Raw genomic sequence first — 20,705 nt, 5'->3', positions numbered from 1 at the left:
TGGGGGACGTTGTGGTATATGGTTTTGTGTGTGGACGTTGTGGTATATGGTTCTTGTGTGGACGTTGTGGTATAGGTTTTTGTGTGGACGTTGTGGTATATGGTTTTGTGTGGACGTTGTGGTATATGGTTTTGTGTGGACGTTGTGGTAAATGGTTTTGTGTGTACGTTGTGGTATATGGTTTTGTGTGTGTACGTTGTGGTATATGGTTTTGTGTGGACGTTGTGGTAAATGGTTCTTATGTTGACGTTGTGGTAAATGGTTTTGTGTGGACGTTGTGGTATATGGTTCTTATGTTGACGTTGTGGTAAATGGTTTTGTGTGGGCGTTGTGGTATATGGTTTTGTGTGGACGTTTTAGTAAATGGTTCTTGTGTGTTCACGTTTTGGTATATGGTTTTGTGTGGACGTTGTGGTTAATGGTTCTTGTGTGGACGTTGTGGTAAATGGTTTTGTGTGTACGGTGTGGTATATGGTTTTGTGTGTGTACGTTGTTGTATATGGTTTTGTGTGGACGTTGTGATAAATGGTTCTTATGTTGACGTTGTGGTAAAAGGTTTTGTGTGGACGTTGTGGTATATGGTTTTCGGGGGACGTTGTGGTATATGGTTTTGTGTGTGTACGTTGTTGTATATGGTTTTGTGTGGACGTTGTGGTAATTGGTTATTTTGCGGACGTTTTGGTATATGGTTTTGTGTGGACGTTGTGGTCAATGGTTTTGTGTGTACGTTGTGGTATATGGTTTTGTGTGGACGGTGTGATAAATGGTTCTTGTGTTGACGTTGTGGTATATGGTTTTGTGTGGACGGTGTGATAAATGGTTCTTGTGTTGACGTTGTGGTATATGGTTTTGTGTGGACGGTGTGGTATATGGTTTTGTGTGTGGACGTTGTGGTATATGGTTTTGTGTGGACGTTGTGATAAATGGTTCTTGTGTTGACGTTGTGGTAAATGGTTTTGTGTGGACGTTGTGGTATATGGTTTTGTGTGTGGACGTTGTGGTAAATGGTTCTTTTGTGGACGTTTTGGTATATGGTTTTGTGTGGACGTTGTGGTATATGGTTCTTGTGTGGACGTTGTGGTATATAATTTTGTGTGTGGACGTTGTGGTAAATGGTTCTTGTGTGGACGTTGTGGTATATGGTTTTGTGTGTGGACGTTGTGGTATATGGTTTTATGTGGACGTTGTGGTATATGGTTTTGTGTGGACGTTGTAGTAAATGGTTCTTGTGTGTTCACTGTGGTATATGGTGGACGTTGTGGACGTTATGGTATATGGTTTTGTGTGGACGTTGTGGTATATGGTTCTTGTGTGTTGACGTTGTGGTATATGGTTTTGTGTGGACGTTGTGGTATATGGTTCTTTTGTGTTCACGTTTTGGTATATGTTTTTTTTGTGGACGTCACAGTATATGGTTTTGTGTGTTCACGATGTGGTAAATGGTTCTTGTGTGGACGTTGTGGTATATGGTTGTTGTGTGTTCACGTTTTGGTATATGGTTTTGTGTGGACGTTATGGTATATGGTTTTGTGTGTTCACGTTGTGGTAAATGGTTCTTGTGTTGACGTTGTGGTATATGGTTCTTGTGTGTGGACGTTGTGGTATATGGTTCTTGTGTGTTGACGTTGTGGTATATGGTTTTGTGTGGACGTTGTGGTATATGGTTTTTGTGTGTTGACGTTGTATATGGTTCTTGTGTGTTCACGGTTTGGTATATGGTTTTTGTGGACGTTATGGTGTATTGTTTTGTATGTGGACGTTGTGGTATATGGTTTTGTGTGGACGTTGTGGTATATGGTTTTGTGTGGACGTTATGGTGTATTGTTTTGTGTGTTCACGTTGTGGTATATGGTTTTGTGTGGACGTTGTGGTATATGGTTTTTGTGTGTTGACGTTGTATATGGTTCTTGTGTGTTCACGGTTTGGTATATGGTTTTTGTGGACGTTATGGTGTATTGTTTTGTATGTGGACGTTGTGGTATATGGTTTTGTGTGGACGTTGTGGTATATGGTTCTTGTATGTTCACGTTGTGGTATAATAGTTCTTGTGTTTGAGGCTGTGGTCTATGGTTTGCTTTTATATTCTACACTATGTGTCAATATATTTCCTAGTTAAATGAAAAAGTAAGGGGAAGATTTCGCAGTCAATGTATGCTTTTATAGCAACATATATTTCTGTTTAATTTGGTATTTGATCGTGAACAATCCCAAATCAAACAGATCTACAAATTTTCTCCGGTTTCATCCAAAGTAGACCAAAGAACGTGCATTCAAACTAGATGTAATACATGCGCCTATATGATAAGGTACAGTTGGTACAAAAAGTTTACTTCATGTATTGATGTCCTGCTGAACGTCAGAGGCGTTAGAAGACCAGAGTCTACTTCTCCAAGATTAAGATGTCATGTGGATTTCTATCTAGGACGGTGACAACTCAGTTCTTTTCATATGAAACACTTGATGAGCCTAGCTTTATCTATCTCCTCAACTGTGCAACAGAGTCAATGATTATATCGCGGCCTCCGTTTCGTAAATTTCACACATGATAGGAAATGACTCATGAATTTAGTTTAAAGGAAATACATGTCTTTAGAATGATGTTATTTACCGAAAAACAGATCCCTACAGCGACATCTGCTCCCCCACCAAGCCTCAAGATCGCTTTTTAATTTGTAGTGGGAGAAATGGAAAATACAATCTAACAACTTGAAGAGGTAGAATTCGTCACATGACCTTAAAGCTTGCTGTCTATTCCTTATTTTGACATTTGAAAGTGCAACTGTTACATAAGCTGCAATCATCCATGTGTCAATTACATTAAACCTGTTATGGTTGTTTGATCTTTTAGCGATGAGTTTGACGTTTGAAGTGTCTCCCAGTGTCGCCAAATTGTCGTCTTACGTGGCTGTGGTAATGTTGATGTCAACCGAAGGCTTCGTTTACATACACAGTAGAGGAATCAGCGTCATTGTAAAGCAATGTCATATTAATTCGATAAGGACAACACAAGACACCTGGGAAGTTATGATAACTACTTAAATGTCAACATTTGTCATTTGTTGATACATAGTAAACACTTGATTTTTAGGCCAGTGTACAGTTATCTTCTATTAAACACTTAAATATTTTTTATGAGAATTAAGACGTATTTGCTTTGTTAGGATATCAGATCAGTTCCTGTTAGTGTCTTTTCACATTACGTTGAGTTCCAATCGTTTTTTATATGTCTTCGTTAGATTACAGTGTCCTTTATGTTCATGATGTATTAGACCGTAGGTGACGTACATATTTCACTTGATTGAACGGAGGGTTCAGGGAAACATGTGATGAAGGAAACACTTCCGGGTCACTTGTTTCTCCTCCAGTTTTCTAGGAGTTCGTTGCTTTTTTCATATGTTTTGGTGTCTCCTCGGTTCGTGTTTTTTGTTTGTTAAGCCTTTGAGTTTTGTGACACTGTTATACTGTTTTCCCCTTTTTTGTTCTGGTGACGCTGTGGCTATGCGGTTTTTACTTCACTCTGAGGTGTCGTTGTTATCTGCATATTTTCCTATTTAACACTGTGTTAGTGCCGTTGAACATATGTTTCTATTTTACTATGCTGTGACGCTGTGAACTGTCTACAATATATGTATTGTTTTAACCAAACTCGGGGATGGTACTGTGCTACATATAGAGGATCTTACATGAGTGTCCATGTCATATTGAATTTATTAGACGAGTTCAATAAATTGATATGACACGAGCCTTTAGGCTGGGATATCGTGGATTTGCCTACTTTCATTGACTTCAGGCAACTTCAAAAATTGATACAAAAGTTTCAGATCGTAGAATGTTTTGCTCATAGTGTTTTTGTTAGATTGGTTGAGGATACCATTCCCCACTTCATCTTCATTTACAGTAACAAATCTTTTTGTTTTGGGATTGTCAGCCCCATGCCCAGCATACAAGTTTGTCGTCTGCTCCGGTTGCTGTTTTGACCGGGCCTGTGTAACAGTGACCTTCTCAATACGATCTCGTTCAAGTTCAACATTAAAATAAATTCCAGAAACTTCTACACTATCAAATGTTGCAAAACCTCTTGGAACAGTATCTTTTCCAGTACCTGTTCCTTTGTTGTCAATTTTAACCGTGTCGCCAGTGTTTATCTGGTCAGCCATTTTTGACTACGGTGCAGTAAATAAAAGGAATATGTTCCCACGGTTTTGACCAATCACAGCACCTTTAGGTTTTATTACACTGTGTAATACCATATTTATGACATTGCCATATGACGTAGTAAAATTTGTCAGTTATGTGATAAATACTTCTATTAACCATATTATTGAGGCGGTGGCCTCCGCTTTAATTATCTAAACACATTTGTACTCCAAGTACATAAGATTGAGCCCGGTTATTCAGCAAACTCTAGTTAGATTTTCACGTTTTTAAACAAATGTTGCAGCATCCCCAGTTATATCACTGTTAAGAGTCTCTAAGCTGGAAGCAAAGGTAACAACGTAACGATTCAAGTGAAGTACCCCTGTGTTTGTTATCCGTTTGCAATCATATAGCTCGTAAGTTGTATTGATGTTAGAGTTGTACCTTTGTTGGGGGAGTATAACCGAGACAATTGACTGTATATTGTACACAAGATGACGTCGTTTTGTCAAATGTCAATCGGAAATAGGCACGGAAATATATAATATCGGGTTATGGTACAGAGTATCCAGAAGTGAATCTCTCAATGATAAACTTGTTCAATTGGCTTTCGTTGTCCCGTGTAACTAGTCCAGACCAGAGCCGACTCTCAAAGCGCCAACTGTTGAGTCCACTGAGTAACTACGTGTTACCAAATGTTATAAGGCCAATGTGACGGTGAACGTTATCTATGACGTTATATAACTAGTCAATGTATTTGTTGAAATTATAACATTAAATGTCACAGATGTAGACTACTGTTACTCACAATAGACATGCTTACAAGCTCTCGTTAAGTCGAAAAACCTGCTCTGAAAAGATTGAAAGAGTCTTGATGCAGTTTATATTATGTTTCATGAATTGAAGAAATATATTGCTCCTTCTTTTACACAGACTATGTCTGGAATTAGGAGGCTCTAGTTAACATGTTTCTATTTTCTGTTTAACTACCTTATTCAGATACATTTAAGTAGATAGATATTGAAGAAGTAATTCATTTGGTTTTAAAAACTTGGCTTTAGTTCATTTGGTAAAGTTTCACTGTATACACAAAAAAATAAAAGACAAGGTTCAGTATATATGGTGGTTTAATTTATGTACTTAACCTCATGAACATCACATAACAAGTGTATTAAGTAGACATGACTCGGCATTTCAACTTGACATCAAAATGGTCATGTATGTATCTATATAAACAGTATGGTATATCTACATACACAATGATAGCGAATTGTTAAAATTGATACATTTCGGAAATAAACACGTGTATAGGCGATATACTATTATAAATGTAGGGAAACATCTTCTTCTCTTGAGAAGAGTGAGATGAAAACACAGACATTTGTCTCCGATATGATCCAATAAAATGATAGTTGAAAGATAATTTGAATGTTTTGTCAGTACTGAATTAAGATATAGACATAATGATAAAATAAAATAACATGAATAAATCACGGTTACGCCCATATAACCATTAAATACTTTTATAAATAACCTTATTTCACCTAGGCACCAGGACAAGGTAGGATTGACAAACATTTATTTCTCCCTTAGAAATGTTAACGACAATGATTACTAGGTATCATTCTTCACAGCGATCTATTTTCCGAAATTTGCAGTCATTTTTCAAAAATTAGATACCGATGCAGAGTTTGTAGACATCCGTCATTCGAGGTCTCAGAAAGAACATTATTGATATAATTTTGCTATTAGCGATTCGTACAAAATAATGGCATCCACACAACCACACCTTACTAAAATGTATCATGTACTTGCTGACGAGGAAATGGTACACGTGAACATACTAGCTTAAAAGTACTTCTGATTCTTACGTCAGAAAATTTCATAGTTAAAAAGAACGGATGTTCCAATGAAGTCACATGTATGTATGTATTTGAATGATGATGAACAACATACGAAGGAAGCCAGTGATTTTTTTGGTTGGGCGTTTGTATAAAAATTATGGCTATGACATATTTTCAATTATTTCATGATCAATGAACTATTTTTATCACGGAAATTCACGTAAGATAATAATGAAATGTTTTAATGTCGATTAATGTTTAATAATTTCCCTGCAGTAAGATAATTTAACAATCAATAAAAAGTTTAACAGAAAAAATGCATTCCAATTTGACGTTGTGAACCCAGCGAAATAAACCGGTACCACCGCGTGTACAATTGATTGTTAGGTCTATACGGTGATTGATTGGAGGACTATGGGAAGAACTTAAAGGTGTCAAAATGAAATGCATTCTGTTTGTCTTTGCATTGTTGCGTAAGTAATATCATCGGTGGTTTTACAAGAACATGGACTCTCGATTTTCAAATCGAAAATTCTCACGAAATATCATGTTTATGTAAACATGTCAAAAATGCATTTTTTCGCGAAAGATGAACACTGTAATAAATCGACCGTTTTTGTACACGTAAACAACAACTAAAACAAACCCTCAAAAGTTTGGCTATATTTAGCCGTCTACTATGCAAAATATGCCCTAGCAAATGCTTCTAACCAGAAGTAGTAACATTCTTAATACAAATACCAGTGACTAACCAGTCACGCCATCAGTAAGTTTCAATGGTGTATATAAAATAATGATAGCTTAGCCATCTGTCGTTTGTCTAGTTTGAGACCAGCTCTATACATGTACAATGAAATAAATAATGTATTTGTTTAAATCCATAACATGTATAATCCTTAAAACAATTTCTACTACTCGAATATCCTAAAGCGGATAATGTCAGCTAGCTTTCTCTACAAAAATGAGGGTTTGTTTTAAATGTTCAACAGCTTCACTACCGTTTGTGTAGTCATAAACACCCAGAGATATTTAAACATGTTTCAAAATACTATCAAAGACTAGACAGGCATAGATTCTGTTCTTCACCAGTAAAAGTCCCCATTGTTTTGTGAAGACTTTCCAGTTCATCAATAGCACTTATACAGTTCAGTATTACGGTACAATTATGTCCGAGGCATGTCAGGCACAAATCGGTGTATAGCTGTCCGAAATATTTGGCACATAGGAGTATATCAATAATAATAGACGTATCACGTAGAATATCACATCCCCGCAGCTCAGGGGTCAGTCACCACTACTTTACGTCATCGCAAAAATGACGTCATAATGTACGTTAAAACATCACTGCATCCGTATAGATAGGACGTCACACGACACCACGAAGGACATTGTCATGAAATCACTTTTTCACTGATTTTTTTGTCGAATCTGTCTTTTTGTCTGTAGATTTCTTGGGACTGGTTACTTTAGCCTTATTAACCATTCTTTTCATAAATGATGATTTTTCAACACCGTCGTTTCCCTGTTCGTCGACTGTTGCTAGCTTCTTAGGGGTCAGACCAGCAGAATCAGGCTTAACTTTGTTACCGCCTAACCTGCCCATAATTGATTTGGATTTGTTCTCCGTTGTTTGTGCTGCAGCCTCTTTAGAACTTAGTGGATACTCCTTATGCGTAAGTCTACTGGCTGCGGCCTTAGCGGCTGGTAAGCGCATGCTGTTATGTCGCTTCAATGGGGAAGGGTCGAGTGTTGTGTTTGCAGGAGGTGCTGGAGCCTTTGATTTGGTTTTTGTATCGACAGGTTTGGTGGTTTTGCTGGAAGCAGAGGTACTAGCTGATGTTGTGCGTGGTGGCGGCGTGGGGGGCACGGGAGACGTAGCTCCATCATCACGTAATTTGGAGGCAGACGATGCTGTAGGAGACATGAATGATCGACGTGGTGTTGCACTTTTCTCTTTTGGTTTTTCTGATCCTGTACCAATCGACGATAGACGCTTCTTGTCTGCTGAAGATCCTAAACTGGGTCTAGGAGTTGTTGATGTAACGCGTAGTGATTGCGTCCTAGACAATCCCTTAGAACCGGAAGATGGTGTACGATGAGAAGGGGTTGTCGGACGGTCGAGGGGTGTGACAGGCCGGGAAGACGAGTGAGGCGTTGTTGATCGTGATGAAGATGAGGGTGGGTGAGGTGTCGTTGAACGAGACAATGGTGTACTTGCACGAGTGCTAGTGTTAGACGATTTCCTAGTCGGAGTTGACTTGGAAGTGGATGGCGATTGAATGTCGGATACCCCACTCACTAATGACACGATGCTTGTATTTGATTCGGTCGTTTTAGATTTGTTCAGATTTGTTCGCGAATTTCTTACTGACGCCTTTGTGGTAGATTTTGTCGATGTATTCGCTGAAGTGCTTCTCCTCTTATTATCATTTACCGTTGACGTTGTTCGCTGAGTCCTTGTTCCACTCGAAGCAGTGTTTTTCATGTAACTCGGAACGCGCTTTTGCTTCGAGGTAAAATCGGAATTTTCTGGTACTGCTATCGGAGCTCCTTTTGGATTAACTGTTATTGGACTTGCAGGTGAACCTTCCCTAAGTGTGGCAACAAGATCCAAGTTGGAACTCCACACGTCTTCCTTTGATGTGCCATGACCACTGTCCGGTGACGTGGCGGAGTATTCAATAGAGGAGTCCAGTGACGAATCTTTAAGATTTGTAGCAACAACTGCCTCAGTCCAGGATTCCGTTCGCTGTTTCCTTGCTGCTAACTCAGATTGCTTTTGCGCGCGTGCCACAGTTATTTCCTGTTTTGGTGGGATGATGATATCTGGCTCATTCAGTTTGTCGCTAACAAACACCTTTGAAGAGGGTTCCGGTTTGCGACTGAAAGTAGGGATAAGCTCAGATTCTAACGTACTGCTCATAGATGTTCTTTGAGAGACCGTGCCGGACATTGTCTCGAACCCTTCATCACGGGCGCTGTCACTACTGCTTGCGTAGCTACACCTGGAGCCAATGTCATTACGGAAAGAGTCGCCACTTCCTTCCGACTTGTGATTTATTGTCAAACCGTTATAAGTTCGTGTGGGATGTGACTCATGGTTGGCTCGTGGAGAACTCGGCGTGTCGTCAGTCACATTATCATAATGACTCTGTCTCCTATTTGTAACTCGTCTCTCCTTCCATTTCGAAAGAAGAGTGTGTGGTAATTGATCTTGTTCTTCTAAATCATTAGAGCTTACCATTGCATCTTCTATTTCGTTTCTTTCTATCATGCTAACTGGCCTCCGACGAGGCGGAGCGACTGGCTCTGATGAATTAAAGTCACTATTCACAGACGAACGCTTTGATGAAGCTAGCTGATCGGTACTAGAACTCTCGGTGTCACTGTAAGGTGTATCACAACGTAATGTCTCTGTGGAAGTACTGGTAGACTTGATCGACAGCCTACTAGAACTCTTAGGACTGTCACTTTTGTAGCTTAAAGCTCGTTTCGGGGATGACGTACCATCTGGTGGCACCTCGCTGTCACTATCACTCGTTGGAAAATAATGACCATTCCTCCGGGGATCACTAGCACTCAGACGACCAACACTTCCACGCAGCGATGATCTTCGTTCGGATTCAGGGTAATCAGTCTCTTTTCCATCCGCGAGAGAAAAGTGACCGTTTTCACTTGCTGCTTTTCTCGCTACAGATTCATCGTATGACTTAGACCTACTCATGCCACTCTTAGCCTCCTTTAGTGCCTGATCGACTTCGTCACGCTGCACGTCACTCTTCCATCTGCCATTGGATTTTTTAGATTGACTTTTGTCTTTGTCACCGAAACGTTTAAGTCTAAATCGCATGTTCGCTGCAAGTTTTGCGGCCTTCTTAACGGTGCTTGAATCCTTGTCCTTCTGCGATTTGTTCTCTTTATTTGGTGTTTTGCTATCGCTTTCACTACCAGAACGCGAACGTCCTTTTGGCGAAACCGGTGATTTCGGTACCGGGTGCATAGTTGCAGTGACAGTTGTAGTTATGTTGTCCTCAGTAGCCGACGAAGGATTGGTGTCCGGTTTGAATGTTTGCATAGCAGTATGAACATCCTCCATGGACAGGTGAGATCGGAGTTTCCGCTTGCTTCTGCGCTGTTTTAATGCTTCCGATTCATCGGCCTGTTCACTTTGCGCCTGGGGTACAACTTGTTCGCTTGGAATTGGCTCTTTTCGTTTTTCACTATCCTCAATTTGCTTGAGAACTTGATCAATGTCTGTTTTTCCTAGATCACTATGCCAACGGCGACCAATCATTTTCTTAAGTGAGATGGAAACACGAGGCTCTTCATCACTGTTAGTTTCCTCTTTAGGTTTAACATTCTCAAGAAGAGTTTTAATGTGAGATGCATTAATGTCTTTTTCACTAAACCGCCTTTGCATTCTATCGCGACTTTGCTCCATGGAACTCGTTACTGAACTATCCTTTGTGTCTGATGATTCTTTTGTTTTAGCTAACTCAGAAATTTCTAACCGCCCCTTTTCGTCGATGGTCTGTAGACCTCGTGGTGTCGAGTCAATCCCACTTCTCCAACGTGGAGATGCTTTTGCATCGCCTGTGTCAACATCAGTACCAGATGAGACAGTTGTGTCTCCAACAGGTGTAATCGGACGATTGGACATGGGGTCGGGTGATTTAGAATCACGTCGACCACCAGCTAATTTCCGTTTCAAGCGTTCGGCTACAGTGTTTTCATTTTTTTCTATAGATTCGTGATTAGCAATAGCTTTTTCCACCGTTGACTTTTCGACCATACTTTGGACCCTTCGGACGGGTCTTTTAGGAGTTTCATCTTCAATTTCACTGGATCGCGGTCTAGCACCACCGACCGACGTTGGTGTTCTTGATCTCTTTGGAACACTGTCCTCCTGTTTTATTGTGTCTACTGATGGTGACTGAGCACGTTCACGATCACCAAAAACATCAAGAGTTTTGTTCTGTTGGCGCTCATTTCGTTTTCTGCGTAAACTTCCGAAGCGCTCAAATTTTGATTCCGAGGGTTTGGTTTCAGCAGTCATGAGAATATGAAAAAGATTGTCATCTGTTCCTTTCGTTATTTTGTTAGAATTAATATCATTTGCATCATCCAAACTACTACATGTACTCTCGGAATCTGCACTGTCATCTGGTTGAGGTGCTACATTCTTCTTTCGAAAACTGCTCCGACCATATCCACCCCTTTGGAATTTCTCCTTTTCCTTTTTGTTATCGGAATCATCTTTTGTATTGTTATTATTTCCACTCAAGCTGATTTTCTGCACTTTTTTAACAGAGAAATTGTTATCTCCTAATCTTTTACCGGTGAATCCACGTCGGACATCTGCTAGTAGAATATCCAGTATGGAACCATCCTGTTGTTCGCCTTCTCCTCTCTCCATGACCATCTCGTCCGGAGACTTCAAGTCTTCCACTGAAGTGGAAAAAAACAATCGTCACACACCCGTACAACCCAATTTACTGTAATAAATATGTATAACAAATGATAAGAAATCTAGCATACATTAATATTTTTGTGGCGACAGGAGATAACAACTTCACGTTTTACCATGAAGTTACGTAATTTTTACAGTGAAGAATCCGTGAAGGTAGAAACTTAAGGAAAAGCTTTTTAACACAACAATATTGGAGATAAGAACTGTCAATAAAATGACTATCATATATGTACCTGAAGTCTCCTTCTTCACGCTCTCTTTCATCTGTTGGTTTCGTCTGGCTTCTGCCTTTTTCTCTTGCTTCTTCCGTTGCTCATTTTCCTGAAAATAAAAAAGTAATGGAATATAAATACAGATTAGCTGCAATCACAGCAAAAAGGTACAATGCAGTTAAACAATACGGTCCCTTTAATTATACAATGCAAACAACTCGTAAGAATTGTTTTGTTGGACCGTTCACAGAAAGAACATCGCACTTACATCAACAACAGTGCACAAGGTTTTACATATTTCTTTCTCTTTGAGGTATAATTTGAAGAAACAAAAACTTACCACAATTGATTTCTGGAACCGTTCACAGAAAGTGTGCAATGCTTTGAAACATTCGTCAAGCCGAAATGTGTTTCTATCTTCACAGAAGAAATCAGCTAACTCAAGGCGTAGACTCTCCATATCTTTCAAATCTGCTTGCAATTCCTTAATATCTTTTTCTGCGTCCTGAAATGTCGATACAATAATTTTACAACACGGAATATCCCTTTGCATCGGAAAGAGTTAATGACCGATATATTGTTTTGAATGAATGATGTTTGAGATTGTTGTTTTAACTGTTTTAAATCTATTTCACACAGATTAACGAACTCACCGTTAAAAACCCAGCCATTTGTGCCTTGAAGTCAGTACCCACTGTCTCCAGTTCCTGAGATATGCCCTTCACCCTGTGGGCAAGGTTAGTGATGTCGGAACTTAATGACTCCAGAGGAGCCCTAAAGAAAACAAAACGCTGTGTAAATAACTAGCCAATATAATCAGTTTTCAATACCAATACTCTGTATACGATATTCAAAACGGCACTCAAATAGGATCAGCTACAGTAAGTACTATATTAAAGTATATACATATATGTATATCATTATCAATACTTTATATACGATATTCAAAACGGCACTCAAATAGGATCAGTTACATAAAGTACTTTATTAAAGTATATACATCCATTCTCTGTCATTGTCTATTCCTTAAAATGTATGTTAAATTTATAATGTCTGTGCATAAAGATAACAGTTCCGTTGCAATGCTTACTGGGTTGCATCTTTTAGATACTTCAATTTTTCTGGAAAGGTCAGAAGTTCGGGATTTTTATCTTCGGCTTGCTGTAAAGAATAAACATTCCACAGTTGTATTATCAATTACATCAGAAGTATTAACTACACATGTTTTACAAGATTATTAAATATATAACACATTTTCAATAAGTATGGTACATTTTCATTAAAGTATTACATCATCCATCTACATCTATCTCAATCGAACTCTTTGATAACCTGCATACAGTGTATTTCCTCACAATAAATCCAACACCCATATATCATTAAATCTCTTTATTACGAAAGGAGAGATATCTGGCTGAAAAAGTGTAAGTATTTCTTGATCAATATGGACAACAAAACCATACAACTAATCTATATTTAATCTTTATCAACATTTATTTTGACGCGTACAGTTTTATGTCGATAGAACCTTATAGCTTACTTCAATGGCTACCGTTCAGGGACAAACATGTCCTGACCACAACAGTGACCATAATAATGACATTTTTTTCTGGTCACGCCTCCCACTGACCTCGTTACAGTTTAAAAACTGCTGAATAATTGTCAGTTCAATCGGTTACACGGGTTTACCTGGTCAAAGCAGATGCCCTTCTCATGGTTTAACACACTCATCGTAATATCCATTATTCAAAGGAGGCTTAGTCCACGTTTGTAGTAAACAATGCGTATTTGTACTTAAATGGCTTAAATATCCATGGTGTGTTCTAACGATAACATAATGCTGTTTCATACTTCATTTTAAAAACGAAAAAAATAGGTTTACATGGAGAACTGTTTTATTGCAGTGTGATATGGTCAGAATCCCCGAACAGAAATTTGAGTGGAAATATTTATAAACTCACCATTATGACGAAATGAAGAAGATTCATTCTGGGTTTATTAGCTCTTGTTTCCGTCAATTTTATAAGAGAGGACAGCTTAAATCCTGCGGCGTCGCCAGCATAGTTTCCCTGAAACAACCAATCAGATAATGAAATAGATACAAAAATATCACATTTCCAGTGAAACGATCGGATTAACAAATATCTTCATAAATCACAATTCCATTGAAATTAATCATATAAATAGTAGATATAGAAGGATTTTAAAATAAATAAAGACAGTTATAAAATCTGTTTGATATCTTTTCAGGTTTACATACGATGTCATGACTGACATTAATACACCTGTTGTATGATATAACTAAAAGTCGATGCATGAGTTTCACTATTTTAACCTGTGTTAAACACACCGTTCAAACCATGAGGAAACCACGTAATAGGGGAAATAATTGGCCTTTATTAACATATCGTGAATGCTATTTTCTGCTGAAGGACTCGGTGAAAAAAAAGCGTTACAAAGATTAATGTAAAATTAAACACAACACCAAGTGAATAAGGTGCTTTGATGACCTTACCCCATTCAAGTAATTTCCTGCTATTAGCACCAAGTAGAAGAGTTCTTGCAGATCATCATGTGCCTTTATTTCTGAAAGGGAAATATAGAAACGACTTTGAGCACTAGAGCAGGATAAGAGCCTTTTTTTGTAATAATTGTTAATCGTCTAAAAAATATATCAAACAGCGGTAGTAATTACGTCCCATCAGTTTTGAGCCTATATGGATTTGTATAAGGAAGTAAGTATTGTATCGTGGAAATCGAGATATCATCAGAAAACATATTTGTAAGAGCAATACCTTGTTTTCTGACATTGGGTAGGGTTTGGGATGAGGTCATAAAATAGAATAAAATCTACTCAATACTTCTATCTTTTAGTAAGAAACAATACTACAGTGAGAAGGCTGCGATCATGGAAGATAAAAAAATTACCTGTATATGAACGCGACCTCTACTTATGTATAGGATTAAATAAAGGCTTCTTCAATAGCAGAGTTAATGATTTTACCAATGAATTGTTAAACGAGTACTTTCAAAGATTGATATTTGTTTTCAATACAAAATGTTTGTATCCCATTTAGCCAATAAGGATTTCTCTTTCAGACGACAACATATGTTTGAGCATATCGAATAACAGGCTTTCTGAGATGACAATGGGATTGGTTCAAGAGCCACAAACAAATACATCTGTGTGTTTAGTCATACACCTACGTAAAGCCTAACATCAACACACGTTTATATATACCAGACTTTACTATAATAGCAATATCATGAAATATATATCATTCGAAACTATTTAAATAAAGTAGTCAAAAGTAGTTGTATTTTTTTTGTATTTTTAATTTAAATAAATGGAAAAATATGATATACAAGTGGATACGGAATATGTATATATTCGTTGTATAAACGAATATGAATATATAAATTCATTTACAGCAACTATTTCGAATCCAGTGACTGTAATTAATCTGATATGTCATTAATTGCTTACTAACCACGCCTTACAAATACGTTTTGAAAATCATTTCTATATATAGATTGTTTTCTTTTTCTCCAGTAGCCTATCATGCTCGGCTGTCACAATATTAAGATTGCTCTAACATTGAAACGGAATCGAAAGGTTTTATCTCCAATACAAACACGCTTGAAAAAGACCATTAGAATACTGTAACCTTTGCATACTGTCACATGATGGTTATTATTTTGTACATTTAAAAGATTTAAAACAATAAAATATTATTTAAATAAGCAAAATAAAAAAACACTATTAGTAAGAGCAGGCGTCAACATAGTTCCTATGAACATTGACTAGAATGTTACCATGAAACTTACGATTTGCAGTTTCAATTACGGCTTCCACGTGAGGTTTGATGTAATCCATGTTGGATTTGAACTCCTCCTTCACTAACATACCTTCTATTCGCAGTTTGTACCTAAAACAAAAGATTGCACACTGGATTATTGCATTCTTTTAAAACAGTTAATTGCATTGTAGAACAATTTATATCAATTTCCAATGCAATAAAGTAGCATTTAAAAGACAAGAATGATAATGACACTGAGGTATCTGTGTGTAATTTGTTACTTACTGTGGAAGGCCGAGGAGACATAAAAAGAACTTCTCAGCACTACCAAGTCTCTCTTTGTCACCGTCGAAATTATGTAGCCTTTCAATCTGTGTGGAAGAATAAATCAAAATTTGAAATATCAGTCTTATTTGTGTACAGTTGTTTTAGTTAGTCTATGTCTAAACATGTAACATAAAGGGTATCAGTCATATACACAGTTGATGGGAGTCACATTTGAAATTTTAGATTAATAAAACTTGTACTTTGTTTCACAAACTAACTCACTTCATCTTGGTCTGGTAGAATCCTTAGCAAGCCTTTGAGACGCTCCGATTCAAACCTCTCACTGACTCCGTCACGCAGTAACTGGACAATCTGGTCGTTTGGCATGCGGAACTGCCTCAGGAAGATGTTTACATTCAAACTTCTTTTGCCATCTAGAAGATTGATCTGTTAAAAAAGGCCAATCGAATCATATAACAAGGGAAGGATTGAAAACACTCAACAAAAAGACAAACGAATAGAAGGACAAATCAGATAAATGCGTAGATATAATCGTAAGATTCTGGATAATAAATAAACAAATTAAGAAAAACATGAGCTGAACCCCGAATGAGGAGCAAAAACACTTAAAAGAATCAGAATGAGGAGCTAAACTTACAAAATACTCTGATGAACGCGTTAATGCGAATGGGCAAATGGTAGATAATAGCGAAGTGAACAGTTAAAAAGCGCTTCGGAATATTTCGATGACAAAGAACTACACAAAAAAACAATGCATTTGCAGGTCTATTTTTCACCGTACTGCAATTTAGTCTGTTCGAATGATTAATCATTATGTAAAATATTAAATGAAGTAAAATGGAATAAAAGCTTAAGGAAACGGTTCAGTATTATGGAAGTGGAAAGGACAAGAATCGCCCCGTAACATTGTCGACCGATCTCATGACAATATAATTACAAGTCGTTTACTTCACACTATTTAGTAAATAGGTCAACACCCCTTATCTGATATGTACATTTATAATTCGTTTTCCACGACCTGTCTACAATCGACTCGTTCAAAGCGACCTCACATATTTCTCCAAGCAATTGACCTTACATTTTAATGTTCCTAAACTGAAAAGATTCGTTTGTCCAGATTTCCCTATCTGATAAAGCTCTTTGCCTGAAACGACCCTTAATTATACGTTATTCCGGAGTTAAATTGAAATCAAGTTAGATTCTATCTGGACTTTACATGAATAAACTCGCGTTCCCGTAGTGTACTGTGTACACAGGGCAGTCTTTCCGACCTACGGAAGGAGTGACTCTGGGGTAACTTGACCGGAAATACGATGACATTTCTATCGAATGTCCATCTTTCTTTTGATCTTTCATCTATGTGCTACTTTCTTATTGGATAATTTAAACTGCCTAAACGTGGAGTGGTTTTCCTGTTTGGCAATGGGTGATAAAAAAACAACAGGGAAATACAATACTGACTAGTATACTACTGTAATATATTATTTTTGTATAAAATACTATTTTATATTGCTTAATAATGAAACCTTTGAGCCGAATTAAGCCGAAATATTAAGAAAACTATTTATGATTGTGCTGTGTACGAAACAGAAAATTGCCCAATCATTGTTTTAACTGTGTTAGTAGCACTTGAGTGAGATTGTGTGGTTTGTCTTGGATCAAGTTGCCCTTGAAATAGTCTCGTCTCTACGTGAAAATGCACCACGGACCAAAAGATCATTGCTTAATCCGTGGCGTTGTTATCATCACAAACATGTCATTTACAAAGCCCAATTATATCACCACCCAGCAGGATCTATGCACATCAACGTCACAACGTTAAGGTCGTCATATTCCAACTAAGGATTACCTTATCAAGATTTCTGTGAAAAAATAAAGTGGAAACCATTCTAAAACTAAATACAGGTGACAGCTATATAAATTGTATTGTTAAAATATACACAACCATACAGCATGATATAAAATGCCATATAGTAATACATACGCGATTTGGGGTTTTACTTGTTCCTTACTTAAGCGGATCGTACGCATATACATACAGACATGCTCTCTATATCTGAACGTCATATATAGGTTTTGTTAAACTGTGATCTTACGAACATATCTATGTGATTGATTTTGAAGAACAGAGGACGTTTAAAGGGTATTGAATGATATCTTTGCGTGTAACGCTAGCTGGTCACATAGAAGACCTCCTGCGGGGTTTATCCCTACCTATCTAGTCCAGGCACTTTGTACGGTCTTACCAAGGATTAGGACAGATCCGTTAAATTTCCTATTGTCAATATCACAAAATTGACACACAAAACATTGTTGGTAGATGTTGGATCGTTATTAAGATAAATTGAACGCTTAACCGATAAAGCCATTTGTGTATTCAAGACCTAAAATTCCAATCAACTTGATAATTTATTTTTTTACCGCCGGTTCTGTCGACATTTATGGAGCACAATCTAGGAGGACGACCAGCACTGTTCATATAAAGAGGTTTACAATATGGACATTTTATCTGTTGGAACAGGCATTTAGAATATTCTATGATTAAATCTAAAATGGGGACTAGATTTTATTGTCATCTCTACGTCAGAGCCTCTAATACGTGCAAATGCACCTAACAAAAGGAATACAAGCTAGTCATATTCTGCGTTCTTTTTAATTTGCTTCGGAAATGAAAACGAACGGGTGCATTTTCAGATATTTGTCTTTATCTAATCATGGTCTTGGGCTACTTGACAGCTTTTATGCTACACAATATCCGCACTGACATATATATAGCTTTATGTTTAAAAAGTGATAAATGTTTAACTAAGCTTCAAACTACTGAATATAACTCACTTAAAAACGTATTAAAAGCGAAAATAGTGCGCAGAGATTTCCGTCAAAATATAGACTGATACTATTTACAACCAATTTTTGGGTTTCAAAACAACCCCCGTGAAGTCATTTACTATCAGTATCAAAGTATTGACAAATCTTAATGATACAATACTGTTTTGTGGAAATTGCATTAATTTTTGCGTATCGTTTTTATCAGTACGATATATCTATGAAAGAATTTCTTCCTCAGTCGACTAAAAACATTATTAATATGTAGGCGTCCATTAAATGTGTCTGTTAGCTATACTTTTCAGTCGAATGCGTATTTTGAATTTTAAGTCCATTTATTATAATGATGTGTGGTATACATCATAATGCTTTGAAAATGCCTACATTTCAACAAAATAGGATAGGTCCCTCAAGATAGATAATTTCAATTCCGGAACATCTGACACTGTCTGTATCGATCATGTGATCATATCTTTGCTGATGTAAAACACTTCAGCTGAAAAAATGCAAAGCTTTAAATTTGTAAATGGTAGACATAAAAGATTCAGAAAGCGTTAAATACTTTACAAACAAACTGGTAAATTCAAACAGCGCACGGGAAAGGATAAACTATTCCAAGTATGTTATTTTAAACCGATACCGTCCATCCTGTATTCATGCTTCACAAGTAGGTCTTTGTTGCTGCGACAGATAAAGTGACACAAAACATGCTCGTATTTGGGCCCGAGGGCCATGGATTTCTTACGTACATAATATCTATGTATCTGGGGTTACCACTCCTTAACCCTAATCATATGTAATATAGTGTCACTTAAGCCCACAGCTACCCACAACATATCAAGCGGAATGCTGAATCGAGGTAAAAAGTTAGATGATCGTCAGTAATGCGACATGGAGAATACACGTGACACAAGGTGGAAAGATGTTTTTTTTCTGAATGGGTTAACATTACCAACCGTAAGAATGCATAAGTTTTAAAACTGCTGAATACATTAAACTTGTAATCCAGTCTCATATGGGTCTTGTGGTCATTCAAAATTATATTAAAAGGTTTGTGCAATGTTATTTCTAACTTCAATATGTAAACCAAGATAATTTGTCAATGTATTCAATCTGCACCAATCCCATGGTACTTCCAGTTCAGTACTCTCATGTTAGGCTGGGAGTTCTGAGGTCGCTACTGTCATTACCATGGCGTATTCTCCGTTATGAATCTGACGTATCTTGACTTGTTTTAAATCGCATTAAGTCGTCGTGTAGGTCCGTACTACATACAATACTTAACCAGTCGACATTTTTTCGTCAATGAAAGTTATCTGATAACACAGCCTAGTCTGTATAACCTAATACCTCCGAAAAAGTGTCTCTATGTCAATGAAAACAGGCCGTATAACGAATCCCTACCTCATATTAAAGGGGGACCGGGGTCGTTTAATATGTAATGTAACGAATTCCTCTGCAAAAATGTGATAAAATCTGAAGTCTACACTTTTTAGACAGCAACTAAGCTATATTTAGCATCATGTTCGTCTAACCACTTCAGCTCATCGAACAAGAGAGCAACCTTCCCCTTCCTCTTTATCATTAACGCATTGTAGAGTGACCTTTCCTTTGAAATTCAAACGTAAGATTTGACCTTTTTTGCGGAGATGAAAGGTAAGTGTCTCGTCTTTTTAAGAATGTGTTAAAGTTACTGTGGAAATCATTGTTCAAGAATATATTAGCATAAGTTATGGTAGTCCTATTATACACCATCGGGGTTGCTCAAGCGAGACAATCGGACAAGAGATAATTTGTTTTAATGCCTAAGGTTATCACTATTCGCCTTTGTTCCTTAACTTACTGTGTGTCTGTGTATTGACTCATCACTGGACAGGTTAGATCTATAATCTAGGGTCGGAGGAAGTGCTGAATCACCTACCCACTGTGACTGACGGCCATACACTATCCCCCATTATACACAATTTTCAGAATATACGTTTGAATATACAGGTAAGTCAAGCAGAAGTTTTAAAGTATATCACCTTATCTGATAATCTTACATCGGTTTCTACCTTTCATTTAACTTGTCAAAATAGATTTCATGTATGATATGTTCCTCTGATCATCACGCATGCGCTTTGAAGAA

General features: G+C 37.4%; 1 protein-coding gene across 1 annotated transcript in view; it reads right to left on the bottom strand.

Moving 5' to 3' along the window:
• Nucleotides 1–5,246: 5,246 nt before the first annotated feature.
• Nucleotides 5,247–20,705, bottom strand: part of LOC110456580 — a 106,193-nt gene continuing 90,734 nt past the window's right edge. Inside the window, exons 8-17 of the mRNA XM_021507401.1 lie at nucleotides 16,013–16,177; nucleotides 15,749–15,834; nucleotides 15,492–15,592; nucleotides 14,179–14,249; nucleotides 13,625–13,732; nucleotides 12,754–12,824; nucleotides 12,317–12,437; nucleotides 12,004–12,168; nucleotides 11,685–11,772; nucleotides 5,247–11,429 (exon numbers count right to left, since the gene is read on the bottom strand). Coding sequence (XP_021363076.1) covers nucleotides 7,381–11,429; nucleotides 11,685–11,772; nucleotides 12,004–12,168; nucleotides 12,317–12,437; nucleotides 12,754–12,824; nucleotides 13,625–13,732; nucleotides 14,179–14,249; nucleotides 15,492–15,592; nucleotides 15,749–15,834; nucleotides 16,013–16,177 — 5,025 coding nt within the window. The 3' untranslated portion in view covers nucleotides 5,247–7,380. The remainder of the gene's footprint in view (nucleotides 11,430–11,684; nucleotides 11,773–12,003; nucleotides 12,169–12,316; nucleotides 12,438–12,753; nucleotides 12,825–13,624; nucleotides 13,733–14,178; nucleotides 14,250–15,491; nucleotides 15,593–15,748; nucleotides 15,835–16,012; nucleotides 16,178–20,705) is intronic.

Source organism: Mizuhopecten yessoensis, unplaced genomic scaffold, assembly GCF_002113885.1.
Source record: "Mizuhopecten yessoensis strain PY_sf001 unplaced genomic scaffold, ASM211388v2 scaffold8807, whole genome shotgun sequence".
Lineage (NCBI taxonomy): Eukaryota > Metazoa > Mollusca > Bivalvia > Pectinida > Pectinidae > Mizuhopecten > Mizuhopecten yessoensis.
Note: the sequence above shows the minus strand (reverse complement) of the source record. Positions and strands in the feature narration are given on the sequence as shown.